Source organism: Ascaphus truei, chromosome 1 (genome assembly GCF_040206685.1).
Source record: "Ascaphus truei isolate aAscTru1 chromosome 1, aAscTru1.hap1, whole genome shotgun sequence".
NCBI lineage: Eukaryota > Metazoa > Chordata > Amphibia > Anura > Ascaphidae > Ascaphus > Ascaphus truei.
Genome location: NC_134483.1, coordinates 276,900,002 through 276,916,382, shown reverse-complemented (window position 1 = coordinate 276,916,382; position 16,381 = coordinate 276,900,002). Strand labels below are relative to the sequence as shown.

Genomic DNA, 16,381 nt, shown 5'->3' with positions numbered 1-16,381 from the left:
CAGGCCTTTTTCCTGCCTGGGATTGATGCCGGTGGTCTCCGGAGCTGATACCATTAATACCAGCACCGGAGGCCCCCGGCATGCATCCAAGGCAGGAAAAATGCATTTAAAGCGCACTTCATTACCTTAGCGGCTAACCGCTAAGGCAATGAAGGGGTTAACCAGCCGTGCCAGGTTTATTGTGGGTAGCGGGGGTGGGTGAAGGGGGTATTTGGCCATTGGCCATTGGTGGCTGTTTAGGGCTTGCGGGGGGGTTGCGGGTGGACTTAACCCCTTCATTACCTTAGCGGTTAATACCCTAGGCCCACGGGAGTCCCCGGTGGGTCTGATGGGTGTCCGTAGACCACACAGTAGCCCAGCACCAGGTTTCAAACAGGGTCTGGAGGCCTACGTGTGGTCCCCGCCAGGCACCGTGGTCCACCAGGTGGTCTCCGCGGGTCACCGTGGACCACAATGGGGTCTCCACGGGTAGGCCCGCGGCTGTCTGGGGGGCCCCGGGTCAGACCCACAGGTGTCTGAAGGGCCTCGGGTGGTTCCCACGGGAGTCTGGTGGCCCACGGGTGGTCCCTACGGGTCCGCGGTGCCCCCACAGATGGGGCCACCGGTTCTTCCCCGCAGGTGTCCCCCGTGGACACGCCAGCCGTTTACCCGTGAGAAGCCCGAGGAGACCTCAGGTGGTCTCCAGAGGTACCCGCAGACCAAAATGGAACCAACCCTGTATGTAAAAATATAAACCTGTCCTATCCATTTAAATACATAAATACTCCCCCCCCCACACACACACACATACAGTACAGTAATGTGCAAAATAACTATTATCCAGATATGGATAATAGATTATTTGCCCATTATGAAACACATTAAACATACATAAATAAAAACATGAAATCGTAATCTTAAAATCACCACATTGAATCTTACAATTAAACCAGTAGCTAGACAAATGTATATCAAATGTCACACAATTGCATTGAGTGTGTACATGATGCAATTAATCTGTGCATTATGTAATACTATGCAAAATAAATTTCAAAATAAAATACACTATGCCAGCCACTATATAGCCACTATACAAGTAATGCCAATATATGTACTGGGGGTATAGGGGTTGTTGGGGGCCCAGGGGGTATATGTTGTTTATTGCAATGTTTATTGGGGGTAATTGTCCCCAATAAACATGCTATTATGCCTTAACCCCTTCATTGCCTTAGCAGATATCCGCTATGGTAATGAAGTAGCATTAATGTATTTTAATAATATTGTGCTGGAGCAGGGGGTCTCCTGAGCAGAACCGCATTGATTTGTGGCTCAGGGACCCCCTGCTTCCTGAGTTACAGGCCCCAGTTTGGGGCATTGGTGCCAGTGTCGCCGCCATCTTTATAGCGGGCACGTCGCGTATGGGACGCTATAAAGATGACGGCGACACTGGCACCCGATGACACATACCGGGGCCTGTAACTCGGGAAGCAGGGGGTCTCTGATCCACAAATCAATGCGGTTCAGCTCAGGGGACCCCCTGCTCACAGTACACTATTATTAAAAATACATTCATGCTGCTTCGTTACCATAGCAGATAGCCGCAAAGGTAAAGAATGATTGTTTATTGATATTTTTGTTTTATTCATAGTGTAGATGTGCAGAGTTTCTCCGGAGCTGAACCGCTTTGGTTTTAGGTCCGGGGACCCCCTGCTTCCCGAGATACAGGCCCCTTTATGGGGTGCTGGTATCCCTCTGCTTTGTTTACATTTCGCGGTCATGTGATCGGGACATTTAAATACAGAGGGATACCGGCACCTCATAACGGGGCCTGTATCTCGGGAAGCAAGGGTCCCCGGACCTGAAACCAATGCAGTTCAGCTGCGGAGACCCCCTACACATGTACACTATGAATAAAATTGTATTTAAAAGATTTTTTAATGTTGCCAATGTTTGCGCCGAGAGAGCGGCGGATCTCTCTCTGCTGCAGACACATCTCGGCAGCTTCTCGGCAGGCAGACTGTCTCGCCACAGGTTACTCGCCATGTTTGGGAATGTTGCTCTCGCTGTGATTCACCAGGGATTTGGCCCTTCCTGCATACAGCAAGGGCAACACGCCAAAAACATGGCGATTTCAAACCCCTGGCGAATGCCATTTTCCGCCGCTTACTGCATGACCCCCTTAGAATAACTGTAGATATCACGCCATATAGTGTTCCCTATATTTGTCTACTTACCTTGCACTTCATTTACACACAATCACTGTGTTTAGCAATTACCAAGGATGCATATCCATGAAGATATTACCGATTAACAAACCCTCTTTATCAGCTATTATATAGGGACAATACAGCATTAACAGATAGTGCACTATTACATGCATGTTAATATTGTTAAGTGCCAGATACCGGTGTGAAGTGTGGGCACTTCACACTTGGTAGCCAGACCCCAGACTTACTGTTGCCAGGTAAGGGATTGAGCCTGGTATGCTAAGAAGCTCAGGTGTGAGGTTAGCACATGCTCTGTGCAAACCGGGAAGCGATTTCTGCCCTCTTTGAAAGGGCATAGGTGGGGAAAATTATTCCCTCGAGAGGATTGGGTGTATATGTTAGGCATAGGACCCTTAACCCTATAAAAATGCTTGCAGCCCAGTCCCAGTCAGATTCATCTCAGATTTTACCAAGAAGCAAGTACAGCATCAGCGGTTCTGGAGTGTGAGGGGTTAACTACATCGTAACCAAGGATTGCACCCCTCTTCCAGAATTCGTTTGAGCTAAGGATTCCCGAACGAATCCTGTAAGGACATTACGAAAGACTTCCTTTTGGTGGATAGTGGGCTGGCAAGTTGCGCCCCTAGCCAAGGACTGCCGTATGGCTTACATCGCACACCCACTTGCACGTGTGCAGGGGTGCCAACAGACATTGTTTTGTTCCGTGGACATTTTATTTCGTTTCCCCATCCCAATAAGTGTATATTGACTGTAATTGTGAAGTACTGTGTGTTTGTCTTAAAAGAAAATAAATTACAATTTATTTTAATCATCTTGTGTGCTCAGTCCAGAATCCTGGTATAATTTGTTGGTAAGCCTTGGCCTAGAAAAGAAAAGATGTCCTACAGCACGTTGTCTAAAGTATATTCGTTTTAGTCCAAAATAAAAATAAGAGAAGATAGCAATGTATCAATACAGGTTAATTAACTCTTAAAGTTCATACATTTGAATTGGAGACCCAGCCTGTTTAGATTAAACTCTGACACTCCGGATAGGAAAATAATTACAACACAAGCTATGCAGAATTGTAAGTGCATGAATTCAAATGTATGAACTTTAAGGGTTAATTAACCTGTATTGATACATTGCTATCTTCTCTTATTTTTATTTTGGACTAAAACAAATATACTTGATACAACGCGCTGAAGGACATCTTTTCTTCTTTGCTCACATTTGGGGGGACGTGGAACTCTCTCCTGGACTATGGCTGCTGAACCTAAGTATATCTATATTGGACTCATTACCGTCCTCCGTTAGCACAATTAAGTTTGTTATCACTGTATATTTGTAATTAACTCATTAATATAAAGAAAATTGGACTCAGTAATAATATGTGCACCTGGATTGAAAACTGGTTAAAGAACAGACAACAGAGGGTTGTCATAAATGGAACTTTTTCAGGTTGGGCTAAAGTCGTGAGTGGAGTACCTCAGGGATCGGTACTGGGACCCCTGCTTTTTAACTTGTTTATTAATGACCTTGAGGTTGGGATCGAGAGCAAAGTCTCCATCTTTGCTGATGATACTAAATTGTGTAAGGTAATAGAATCAAAGCAGGATGTAATTTCTCTTCAGAAGGACTTGGAGAGATTGGAAACGTGGACAGGTAAATTGCAGATGAGGTTTAATACAGATAAATGTAAGGTTATGCATTTGGGATGCAAGAATTAAAAGGCGACTTACAAATTAAATGGAGATATATTGGGGGAATCCTTGATGGAGAAGGATTTAGGAATGCTTGTAGACAGCAGGCTTAGCAATAGTGCCCAATGTCATGCAGTAGCTGCAAAGGCAAACAAGATCTTATCTTGCATCAAACGGGCAATGGATGGAAGGGAAGTAAACATAATTATGCCCCTTTACAAAGCATTAGTAAGACCACACCTTGAATATGGAGTACAATTTTGCACACCAATCCTAAGAAAAGACATTATGGAACTAGAGAGAGTGCAGAGAAAAGAGCCACCAAATTAATAAAGGGGGTGGACATTCTAACTTATGAGGAGAGGCTAGCTAAATTAGATTTATTTACATTAGAAAAGAGGCGTCTAAGAGGGGATATGATAACTATATACAAATATATTCAGGGACAATACAAGGAGCTTTCAAAAGAACTATTCATCCCACGGGAAGTACAAAGGACTCGGGGCCATCCCTTAAGGTTGGAGGAAAGGAAATTTCACCAGCAACAAAGGAAAGGGTTCTTTACAGTAAGGGCAGTTAAAATGTGGAATTCATTACCCATGGAGACTGTGATGGCAGATACAATAGATTTGTTCAAAAAAAGGTTGGACATCTTTTTAGATGGGAAAGGTAAACAGGGATATACCAAATAAGTATACATGGGAAGGATGTTGATCCAGGGATTAATCCGATTGCCAATTCTTGGAGTCAGGAAGGAATTAATTTTTCCCCTTAATGGGGTTTTTTGTTTGGCTTCCTCTGGATCAATAAGTAAGTATACATATAGGATAAAGTATCGATTGTCTAAATTTAGCATACTGTAGGTTGAACTTGGTGGACCTACGTCTTTTTTCAACCTCATCTACTATGTAACTATGTAACTATGTAACTATATTAGGTTAGTGTTTAGTGCTGCTTTTTTCCTTTTGTTCAGAAATGTTGGTGTGTACAGCAGACTCCCTGTTAAACTCCTCACTGCTTTCCACATACAAGAGCCAATTTAAAGATGGTGTTCTTTACATGTAGGCTGCTCCCCCTGTCTGACTCTAGCTATATAGGTCTAAGAAGTCACCTCACTGAATTAAGTTCAGCCCGGACAGCTCAATTAGCACATGTGAGGCATATAAAAACAAAGGGTATTTCTAATCAGACAGTTGTCCGACCAAGGTTTTAGAAGTTGAAATTGCTAGAATAGGCACAGCAGCACTGTCTTATTTCGGAAGGTTGGGGTTCACCTCTCCGATATTGGGAATGACATTTTTAAAACAGCTTTGTAGGAGGGCATTTAGAAAGTTTGGGCTATGGCAGTGCCCAGGACAATTTAAGGGGTTCAATGTCCTTGGCTTTCTTGGGAATGGCCAGCAAGTAAAGTGGTTGGTTGGTAAAAGCTCTGTTGGAGCTGGTTGTTAATTCTTCTAGCAGGTTATGGTATTAACAGCAGTCACAAGTCACTGCTCACAAGTATGGATGGGCAGCCTGGCAGTGGTTGAATAAGGAATTTAATATTGGTTTTAATAAATTAATAAAGCTGTGGCCTTGTTCTTTCAAAAAGTAAGTGTCCTGTGTCTTTATTGGGTGGGGTGGAGAGTGCGGGAATTAGCTGGTCATTTAATATCAGTGATAAAAAAAATCAGTACTTTTCTATTAAAATGTCGATGTTTGTTCCAGATGTCCACATCTTACCAATTTGAGTCTGTGGAGAAGGACATCTTTGTATGGAGAATAAATAAAGGAATACGGTAAATAAATGGTAATTTACGGGTGTTCATCCAAATACAAGATAGAAAGCAGATATGTGGATTCCAGATTTCTTTCCCACTGGTGGTATAAGGACATGGGCAGTGTCATTGCCCCAACAAGTTCAGGCTTTCCCTGACCCAATGCAATGGGAGGGGTAATCACACTTAGCTCACAAAAACATGAATTTCATTAGTGCAGCAATCCCCCCCCCGAGAAGCCATAATGAGTGTAACTTATCTAATGTTATTATCCTAACCCCTACTTTAAAAAATAAAATAAGTTAGTCTTACAAATCATCATTTTCTTAACCTCTAGTATCTGAGGTTACCATGGTAAATTTTAGAGGACCATTTCAACGTCCCTGGGCCAATTAGTATTTCAAACGCATATATATCTGATGAATGGAGCATCAAATAATAAAAAATAAAATAATATTTTTTTTTTTAAAGAACAGCACGTAAAAGGACAAGAAGAGATCTCAAAGTAAAATAAAATACCAAAAAAAAAGTAGTACTAGTTTAACGTATATCTTGGGTGGTTTCCTTTATCAAGCTTTGTAACAAAACAGGAATAAAGAGTAACCTTAACAGAAAAAAATACATAAATAGTTCTATACTTTAACTTTACCATTGTAATGCTGACTGTCAATATTGGAATATTCATACCCTTCAAGTCCTGACGCCCCCCTCACCCCACACCCCTCTTGACAGGACACCGCATGCCAAACCAGCACCCTCCCCACCCTTCGGGTCCTACGCCCATGAAAGCTGTTGGCAGCGCTGCCGATAGCCCACTGAAGTGATTGGGTTGTGAGGTGTCTTTCAGCACTGGAAAGTGTGTTAAGGCTAGAGATGAGCAAAATTTGTTTTGCTCTTTCCCCCAAAAAAGCAAACAAATAATCATAAAGTTTGACCGAACTTTTAAACCATATTACATTTTTGGGCACATTATTCAATTTTTGCCAGATTATCTATTTTCCAAAAAATGAGTAGGCCTCTTTTTAGCCTCAAATTTGCTGAGGTGCATTATTTATAGTTTTTACTGCCACATTATTTTTCAAACTTTTAAAGAAAACAGGTTTATTTTTTTTTCCAAAAGCAAAATCCCCCCACTATTTTCCCAGGCAATTCTAACTTTGGCAAACAGGTTGGCAACTTTACTTATGGCATAGCATTGCTTAGTAAACACAGGCCTTTATCTGGTTTGAAAAGAGCAAACCCCCTTTAATACCTGCTGTATGGGTATAACAAGAAAGGCTCCACCACCGGCGCATTCTGTCACCACAGCAATGAAGTTTGGGTTTACAGCACAGAAATTGTTGTCGTGAACGCTTCTTGTGATAGGCACACAGTCATAGCAGCTCTCCTTGCTTGCAGGCTTACCAAATACGTGGCGGTATTTTGAGCTCCAGTATTGTGGCTGCCATGACATCTAAGGAAATTAAAAAAGAAAGTCACGTTAGACATGGAAAAACTAGCTTGATGTACTCTACAGAAGACAAAAGATTGGCAGGAGTACAGTGGCGACCAAGTTTATTCTAACTCGGCTAGCTCCGCGAATTTCAGAATATCCCGGTGATGTGCGGTTTTGTGTCATTTTCGCCCGGAGTGTATTGCGTTATTTTCGCGGCTGTGATTTAAGCATTTTATTCCCGCTGGCTGCAATACTGCAATGCCGTGTAAAAACGCATGGGGGCGTTTGCGAGCTGTTGTCTTTGAAGTCTAATACCTTCGCGGTTCAACCTACAGTACACAGTCTGTGCGTGTGCGCGCAGTAATAGTAAAATTGCATATTTAATTTATTTTAAAGTACAGTACTGTACTGTGCATGCTCGGACCCTGTTGGGGTGAAGTGAGGGGGTTCCTAACATCTGGGGGAAAATGAATTTTAATTCTATGGTGAGTACTGTCTTGTTGCCGTATTATTTTGGTGGGGCTGGCTGGGTACTTCTTTAGGGGGCTGACCATTACTGTACATTAAAACTTTTGTTTTTGTTTTTCCTCAGAAAAGAAAACGGCTAATGGGGGGATTTCGATGGATAATATTGTACTTTATGGTGATGGTTTCTGGCCGTACAGTATACTGTGTAATAAACCCGAATAAATAAAACTATGCATTTATTCTACATGTTCAGTATCGTGTCATTATGTGTCTTCTACAGTATACTGTACAGTGGTATACAGTGCCTAACATCTATTGCCCGTGAACTTGACCGCGGCCCTAAGCAGTTCCTACGCCAATTGCGCGAATATAATGTAAAATAATCCGTTCGGTGGGTCTGAGCGAGTTGAAATTTGCCTGGTCCTCATGCGGAAGGACCCCTGCCATAGTGGCAAGATATCAGCCTTCCAAGACCCCCAGAACCGGAGATACCAAAAGACAGTTTAAAAGCACATTACCAAAGTGGCTTTTTTTCTGCCATGCAAGTCAATGGCAGAAACCTGAACTTTAACATCACCCTGACTCCGTTCTGGTGCCACGAGAGGGTCGCAATTTGCCATGCAATCCTGCCGCAACTAGGACTACATGGTGACCGAATCTGAGCCCTCTAGGTCGAACAGAACCGGAGTTGTGGGTTCCAGGTTTCTGCTCATTCTGACTTAGCCGGTTCAAAGCTTTCTCCGCCATTACGCTCAATGGTAGGACCCTCCTCGCCAGCGTGACCCTTTCTCGTCGCCATTACTGCTCGGACCCTGTTGGGGTCAAGTGAGGGAATTTTATTTCTAGGTGCCCTAGAACAGAAGTTCCCACGCCAATTGACCTAGTTCCCACGACAATTGCCCTAGTTCCTATGCCAATTGCGCGACCAGGCAGTAAAAAAACAGTGCAGCAAGCCTCGACATTTGTTACACTGTCAAAGGAGCAAATGGAAACAATGTGAGGCAATTCAACATGTTCTTTTATTGGTGGAGTCAGTACAAAAACATTTATTTACAAATACAGTACAATGTTGAAGCATTTTAAGTAACATCTCCTTTATTTAAGAAACCCAGTACTGTATACAGTACAGTACAGTGGGGTGGTGCGCAACACTGTCAGTCAGACCTGCACCAGTTCAGTCCTAGAGGGCAGCAAACAGGGCAGGTTTTCAGGGCAACATTGAAAACCGTGCCTGTTTGCGGCCTTCAGGGACTGGAGTTGTGCATGTCCTGTGTAAAAAAACACACAACAACATCTCCTTTGTTTAAGTACAGCAGGTACTGTAGGGCAAAACATGTACAGTACAATACAGTTCAGCAAACAGTATGGTCTCACTGAAAGTCCTCCACATTGTCCATCCATGGCCGATTCCTTGCATGGCGCAAAACGCCATTAATGCAGTCTCGAACGCCTTTCATTACAGGATCTGTAACTGCATAAAAGCGCCGCATTTCTTCCACAATGTTTTTCATTAAATTGGCAGGAAGCGCCTTTTTAACGCGATTTCCTAGATTTATAGTTCTCTTTGAACACCCACTCGCAGTACAACGTGTAGGGAACATGGTGCTTAAAAATTATCAAGGCATACTTGTGGGGTACACCAGCACTCATCACCCTATACTTCTCCCTGAGCCCCGGTAGCAGATCGCACAGGGTGATGTCGGGCACTGTTTCGATGCGAGCGGGTGTAGGTCTTTTGGGAGCGGGTGTGCTTGTGGCGACGGGCGATGGTAGGTTGTCTGGGAGGAAGCTTTCCTCCGGTCGTGGTCGCCGTGTTCTCTCCTGGCGTGGTCTTGACGGGGTTGTCATGTCCTCCTCAACGGCATACATGTACACTACATCTTCTGGTGGAGGGGGGGCACTTCGTGATGGAAGGGGGTCGAAGGTCCCATTCATCACATCCATGTCACCCTCCTGCTCCGGCATCGGGGAAACAGGGGCATTAGCACCGAGCAAATAATGTATGCCCGCAATGTCAGCCTCTATCTTCTCAATCCGTTGATCCATCCGTTGTTCCATTTGTAGCATCCGTTGCTCCACATTTAACATGGTCTCCAGAAGCAGATCTATCTTTGCTAGCACAATAGAATTCCCGGGGAGATCCACACTTATCCCATTCAGCATCCGGTCTAATGAGCTGCTTCTTGTGCATGGCGTCTGGACATCTGGGGGGATGGGTGCAACGGAGGATGAGATGGGGGTTCTATGGACAGAAGTGGCATCGATGGAGAGTGGGGGAGGTGACCTGTGGATACCCGGTAGAGGAGAAGCGGCAGGTCGTTGAAGAGGGATGGAGAAGGTGACCTTTGGATTTCCGGGCGAGAAGCAGAGTCGTCTAAGAGCAAAGGAGACAGTGACCCGTGGATTTCAGAGGCGGCAGCGTCGTCAGATGGAACCGGAGAAGATGGGGGTGGAGAAGATGGGATGAAGATTTCCGGGACAGCTACAGCAGAGTCGTCGAAGCATATGTGAGGAAGTGGTCTGCGGATTCGATGGGTTGGCTGCCATTCGTTTTGTGTCGAGAGTACATCACCGTATATCTTCTTCACATAATGAGGCTTACGTCTAAGAAAACCCTTAACCTTTGGGGTCAGCAGAAGGTTTTCTTTATTGGCCTTAGCCTGTCGCTTTGCCCTTCGCGTGGAAACGGCAACCGCCTTTCGCTTTTTCAGCATGACAGGCACGGCAGAGGTGAGTGGGTTCTTGCGTCCATAGAAACGGGGATGCTCCATGGAAGCAGGTGGCACAATGCAGTCAAAAAACAAAAGAAGAAGGCGCACAACGCACATAGTGTAGTAAAGTAAAAAATGTAACTTTATGGTTAAAAGTAAATAATTCTGCGTACAACAAGTAAGAATAAACAAGCAGTTGGTATATTGGTTTACCACACCAGGAGATGACACTGTGCGACGCCCTCGGATGGATCTCGGCATGCAATGGGTCTGGAGTCGTCTCATCTGTCCCTTACAGCGTCCTCCGTTTAGGGGTAGTGTGGATATGTCCCTTGTAGAGAAAGCCCCACAGCACACAGCTCACAGGATGGTAAAAGAGCCGCAGGAATCAGCGTCTGTGGATCACTGCACCGTTTGCCGCCACTCCTCGTTGGGCGGTCGGAGATGATGTCACGAGTCGCTCCTCAACTTCCGCGATGCTTCTCGTGTAACGCACAGCGTGCGTGTCAGTCCAATGACCCTCAGCAGCGGGGAGGGATATTAGGCAGGCGGCTTGTAGACAGTGTCCAGAATCACACAAGATGGGGGGAGAAGAGCATAGACACCTCTCTTCCAACGCGTTTCGTAACACTAGGCAAACGGTGCAGTGATCCACAGACGCTGATTCCTGTGTCATCTCCTGGTGTGGTAAACCAATATACCAACTGCTTGTTTATTCTTACTTGATGTACGCAGAATTATTTACTTTTAACCATAAAGTCACATTTTTTACTTTACTACACTATGTGCGTTGTGCGCCTTGTTCTTTTGTTTTTTGTCTAGTTCCTGGGGTGTCGAGCCACCCCCAAGAAAGGCTGCAGACCCACGATTAGTGCAAGATCTACACTTAAGGTCCACAACATTGTTTGTTCAATCACGGTGCACTGTTCACTTGATATTTGTTGTTCATTAGTTATTAGCTGCGCACTATCACTTTTTTCTTCTGTTGGCACAATGCAGTATCTGGACAAGGGCAAGTTCAGATAAAGATCATGGAGTGGTGGGCTATGCAAAGTGTGTGACCTTTTATGCATGGCGACCAGGTACAGGTGTTGAAAGTGGGTGTACTCTAATGTGAGTCATTACCGTATAAATACACCATCCATTTTGTGTATTGACTGCACATAGAATACACATCGACTAAACATCGAATACACATTCTTGTGTTTGTATTTCTTTCTACTCGCAGCAATGCCTGTTAAAAAGATTTCAAAGGATCTCAGCATGCGAATTAAGGACATGTACATGAGCGGACACCGAATTGCTGCTATCCAACGCTGGTTAGCTACTTCTGACCTCGTTGTGCCATCAACCACCGTGTGCTATCATGCATACGGAAAAAACAGAGACCGGAAAAAGGCACCAAGGATAACAAACGCGTAAGTATATTTATACAACTTAACAAAAAAATATAGAAAACTGTACTGTACATCTACAGTACAGTTCTGTATCTACTGTAATACTGTTGTTATTTCTGTTGATTTATATTACAACATACAGCAGTTTGTCTATTTATATTTATAGTACAGCAGTATACATTTTTTGTATATTTCAATTAATCTTACAACGGTATATACTGTATAGGATGTACTGTATATTTATATTTATATTACAACAGTATATTTATTTTGTATATTTATATTTATAGTACAACAGTATATATATTTTGTCTATTTATATTTATAGTACAGCAGTATACATTTTTTGTATATTTCAATTAATCTTACAACGGTATATACTGTATAGGATGTACTGTATATTTATATTTATATTACAACAGTATATTTATTTTGTATATTTATATTTATAGTACAACAGTATATATATTTTGTCTATTTATATTTAATGTACTGTATATTACAACATTACATTTACAGTATATACATTTTATATTGCTGCATATTAATAAAACAATATAATTTCTTTACATTGTAGGGAGACAACTGTTCTGGTGGACAAAATAAGTGAGGAGAATGATGAGAGGAGTGAATTAAGGGTTAAAAACACTCTGCAGGAAAAGCACAATCTCGCTGTATCCGAGAGCAGCATAAAGAAGATGAAATGCAGCATTGGATGGAAATATGGACGTGTGAGGTTAGTACTGGACAGTACAGGAGGTAAAAGTGTTGTTTCGCAAACTGTACTGCACTGTGCCGCAAATTGTTTTTATTCCTTGTCATTACAGAGTGTACCCCATGATACGGGACGCAAACAAAATCAAAAGAGTGCTCCAGGCCCAGGCATGGATCGACAGCGGGGAGACTTTCCAGGATTGCATCTTCACTGATGAGTCTATTGTGTCGCTGGAGAGATTTGCAAGATTTGCGTTCCAAAAAAAAGGCCGCATATCTTTGAAGCCGTGGCCAAAACACCCTGTGAAGCTGCATGTGTGGGGTGCCATCTCTAGGCGTGGACCTGGATGCATTGTCATCTTTGAAGGTAAAATGTATCAAATATAATGTCGCCTAATGCACTGTACTTGACTAGTGTTGCAGTACCGTATGCACTGTACTGTACTATTGTGCAGTTTTTTGAGCACTTTTCTTTTCTTTCTATAGGAATCATGAATAAAGCTTTCTTCCAAGACAACATTGTGCCCGAGATACATCACACGCGACTTCCCCAATGGTCACCGCTTCTACCAGGACAACGATCCCAAGCACACCGCGTCAACGGCGCATATCCTTGAGCGCGGCATCAACTGGGTGAAGACGCCAGCGGAGTAAGTGCAGTAGACCGTGTCCCATTTTTGTTCCCCACTGTTTTTAGCTCTTAAACCAATTGTCCTTTCTTTCCAATGACAGGTCGCCAGACTTCAATCCGATCGAAATGGTCTGGCATCAGCTGAAGGACCATATCCGGAAATTGGCGAAACCCTCCAAAAAGGACGAGTTGTTGAAAGGCATAATGAGTTTTTGGAACGATGTACTCACCGTGGAACGCTGCAATAAATATATAGACCATATTGCCACTGTGTTGCCCATTGTCATCGCGCGTAATGGGCAAGCATCAGGAAAGTAGTACTGTGCTGTAGTATTGTAAGTACAGTATGATACAGGTAAGTATGGCACAGATAGTCAGAGTATACAGTAGTTAGTGTTTTCTTTACAGAGAGAGCAGCACCAGCCATCAGGTTACAGTACATAGAATTTAACAGTAGTCAGAGTATACAGTAGTTCCAGTACAGTATACAGTAGACTAGTTTGACAGTACTACAGTAACTGCCTACTACTGCACCGACACACTTTATTCGAGCAAATACCCGGTATGTACCTGGCAGATACCTGGAATGCGCTGCTCCTCACCTCTGACAAGCCCCGTTGCATTTGCCTTCCCAGCCTGGTTTCATGCCTGGCTGATGGGCGGCTGATCTGTTAAATGATAATGATTAGGATTTAATAGGCTGCAATGCTTCGCGTGTCTACCAGATGGCATAAATTCATGAATTGTAATGCAGTATATATATATGTACTGTGCAGTATTGCAGCCAGCGGGAATATAATGCTTCAATCCCTGCTGGAAAATAACTCAATGCACTCGGGCAGAAAACAGTCACAAACCTCAATACACCCGGGTATACCCGAATTCGTGGGACTAGCCGAGCTCGAATAAAGTGTGTCGCCAGTGTAACTGCTCCATTTTGTTCTTTCCAGAGAAAGCTGCACCAGCCACCTACAGTAGTTCTGCCATAATACAGTACAGTACGCACATACAGTTCAGTACAGTAACTGCACTAATTTTTGGTTTTCTTGTCGTTCCAGGAAAAAGGGTGGCCTAGGGGGAGATGGGGGCATTGTGTCCTGTCAAATCTGCTTGTACAGTCAAATGTACAGTACAGTAGCGACATACTTTATTGCACTAAATGCCGGCGGCATGCCGGGATCTACCCCAGCTGACGCCAGTAAAAAACGCGCGCCGCCGCGTTTCCCCCACGCACCCCCCCTCCACATCGCGCGCAATTACCCCCCCTTCTGGACCCCGAACCCGGCTTCTGTCATGCCCCTCTGCTTCCCCGCACCCCCGCTTACCTTAATTTCATCTCCAGGGGTGTCGGGGAAGCCTGCGGAAGCCGGGGAAGACGGGGAAGCCGGGCGCGCGTGTGACTGTGACGTCACAGTGCGCCGCCACGCGCCGCGGCTACCCGCTTCCCAGCCGCATACAGCCAGCGGCTTTTGCTCGAATAAGAGCTGCCGCTGCTGTATATAAACAGCAGCAATGATGTACACAAAACCTCTCCTCTCTCAATGAACTACTGTACTGCAGACAGAATGAGGAAAAGATAAAGACTAAAGAAAAAATAATTTTACTATACAGTATATAGTATATATAGTATATACTACAGTACATTACAGTACTGTACTGTATATAGTATTAAATAATATTCTTATAAATGTGCATTACTCATGTTTCCCCATGTTTTACAAAGGTTTTCCAAATGGTTATCCAATTTCAAGCTGCCAAAAGAACTTAATAAAGACTGCATTATGTATTATTCCTGATTATTTTTATATTTGTATTTTTTGGTTCCTGATAAAATAAAATAAATATTTATTCACTTTCCTGCGAATCATAATCATTGACAGCCACCCCTACAGTGCACCAATGAATAAGAATGTTTTGTAAATTATATTTATATATTTTTATTTTAAAGATATTAAAGAATGTACTGTACTGTATTTTCACACCCTGATGAAATACCAGTACAGTATCAGTATCAAACAACAGGCCTATTAGGGTTGGGGGAGGGGGGTGGTGTGATTAGACGCAGGCGTACTGAGTGTTTGTAGCTCAGCTATGGGCGGATTAAGAACACAATGGAAATATGCAGAAGGTTAACGACCCAGTGGAGAGAGGGGGTTGTAGGATAGGGTGACTCAGCCGATTGACGCTTGGCTAGGGAGGGATTAAAAACTCTGGAGGTGTGTGGCTGAAATAGTTAACAGCACTGTAATTTCAAAAGGCAGTTCATCATAATAATTTGATGAATAAACCCCCAAATACAATCCCCAAATACAGTACATAAAAAGCAAGTCACTTTAACTCCCTTTGCCCCATGCACCAAAAATGTTTTGTGGCAGAAGAATTTAATAAAGGCTGCAGAATGTATTATTGTGTGTTGATGGTTAGAATTGCTGTGCACTTTAAATGTTTCAACATTGTACAGTATTTGTAAATAAATGTTTTTGTACTGACTCCACCAATAAAAGACATGTTGAATTGCCTCACATTGTTTCCATTTGCTCCTTTGACAGTGTAACAAATGTCGAGGCTTGCTGCACTGTTTTTTTTACTGCCTGGTCGCGCAATTGGCGTAGGAACTAGGGCAATTGGCGTGGGAACAAGGTCAATTGGTGTGGGAACTTCTGTTCTAGGGCACCTAGAAATAAAATTCCATCACTTGACCCCAACAGGGTCCGAGCAGTAATGGCGGCGAGAAAGGGTCACGCCGGCGAGGAGGGTCCTACCATTGAGCGTAATGGCGGAGAAAGCTTTGAACCGGCTAAGTCAGAATGAGCAGAAACCTGGAACCCACAACTCCGGTTCTGTTCGACCTAGAGGGCTCAAATTCGGTCACCATGTAGTCCTAGTTGCGGCAGGATTGCATGGCAAATTGCGACCCTCTCGTGGCAACAGAACGGAGTCAGGGTGATGTTAAAGTTAAGGTTTCTGCCATTAACTTGCATGGCAGAAAAAAAGCCACTTTGGTAATGTGCTTTTAAACTGTCTTTTGGTATCTCCGGTTCCGGGGGTCTTGGAAGGCTGATATCTTGCCACTATGGCAAGGGTCTTTCCGCATGAGGACCAGGCAAATTTCAACCCGCTCAGACCCACCGAATGGATTATTTTACATTATATTCACGCAATTGGCGTGGGAACTACTTAGGGCCGCGGTCAAGTTCACGGGCAATTGGCGTGGGAACTTCTGTTCTAGGGCACCTAGAAATAAAATTATTTTTGCCCATAGATGTTAGGCACTGTATACCACTGTACAGTATACTGTAGAAGACACATAATGACACGATACTGAACATGTAGAATAAATGCATAGTTTTATTTATTCGGGTTTATTACACAGTATACT

The 16,381-nt window shown here is 43.6% G+C and overlaps 1 protein-coding gene across 1 annotated transcript in view; it reads right to left on the bottom strand.

The window, feature by feature from the left end:
* The window catches only part of CORO2A (coronin 2A), a 425,741-nt gene that overhangs the window by 343,863 nt on the left and 65,497 nt on the right, over window positions 1-16,381 (bottom strand). Inside the window, exon 2 of the mRNA XM_075604517.1 lies at window positions 6,899-7,099. Within this exon, the coding sequence (XP_075460632.1) occupies window positions 6,899-7,099 (201 nt within the window). The remainder of the gene's footprint in view (window positions 1-6,898; window positions 7,100-16,381) is intronic.